Below are 431 nucleotides of genomic sequence, written 5' to 3' on the forward strand. Positions count from 1 at the left end.
AACATGAGGTGTATATACACCGCGACAACTGCCGTCACCACGGCTATCTCCCAAACCCACCGTAGGCATCCCAGCAGTATGGCCTTTCTGCCATGTTGAAGGAGGACGATCGTACCGGCATGAGGGCTCATTATGAGGACCTTTCTGGAATTTCTTCCTTGCGGGAGAGTGGATTGTGTGAGGCGACCTGTCTCCTTGTGGAAAGCAAGGAGAAACATACTGAGCTGGGTTGTTTTCAAGGAACAGATTCTCAGTATAGGATGATAAGCGATGTTGAACTGTATCAGAAGGTAGTCTGCCATCTTGCTGGTTCGGATGGCTGTGAGAAGAACTCTCTTGAGATCTCTTACAACCACTTAGAGGATGGCATGATGGTTGGGGCGCCTGTGCGGGGGGGGTATCACAGCAGAGCGAAGAAACTGCGACTGAAG

General features: G+C 50.8%; 1 protein-coding gene across 1 annotated transcript; it reads right to left on the reverse strand.

Annotated features, from left to right (window-relative positions):
- Positions 1-18: 18 nt before the first annotated feature.
- Positions 19-428, reverse strand: CSUI_006869 (uncharacterized protein; the record flags this gene model as incomplete). The annotated part of the gene is made up of 1 exon (XM_068067020.1): positions 19-428. A coding segment is annotated over one exon (408 nt), but the record flags the coding sequence as incomplete, so codon positions are not given.
- Positions 429-431: the final 3 nt, after the last annotated feature.

The sequence above is a fragment of the Cystoisospora suis genome (genome assembly GCF_002600585.1).
Source record: "Cystoisospora suis strain Wien I chromosome Unknown contig_3531, whole genome shotgun sequence".
Lineage (NCBI taxonomy): Eukaryota > Apicomplexa > Conoidasida > Eucoccidiorida > Sarcocystidae > Cystoisospora > Cystoisospora suis.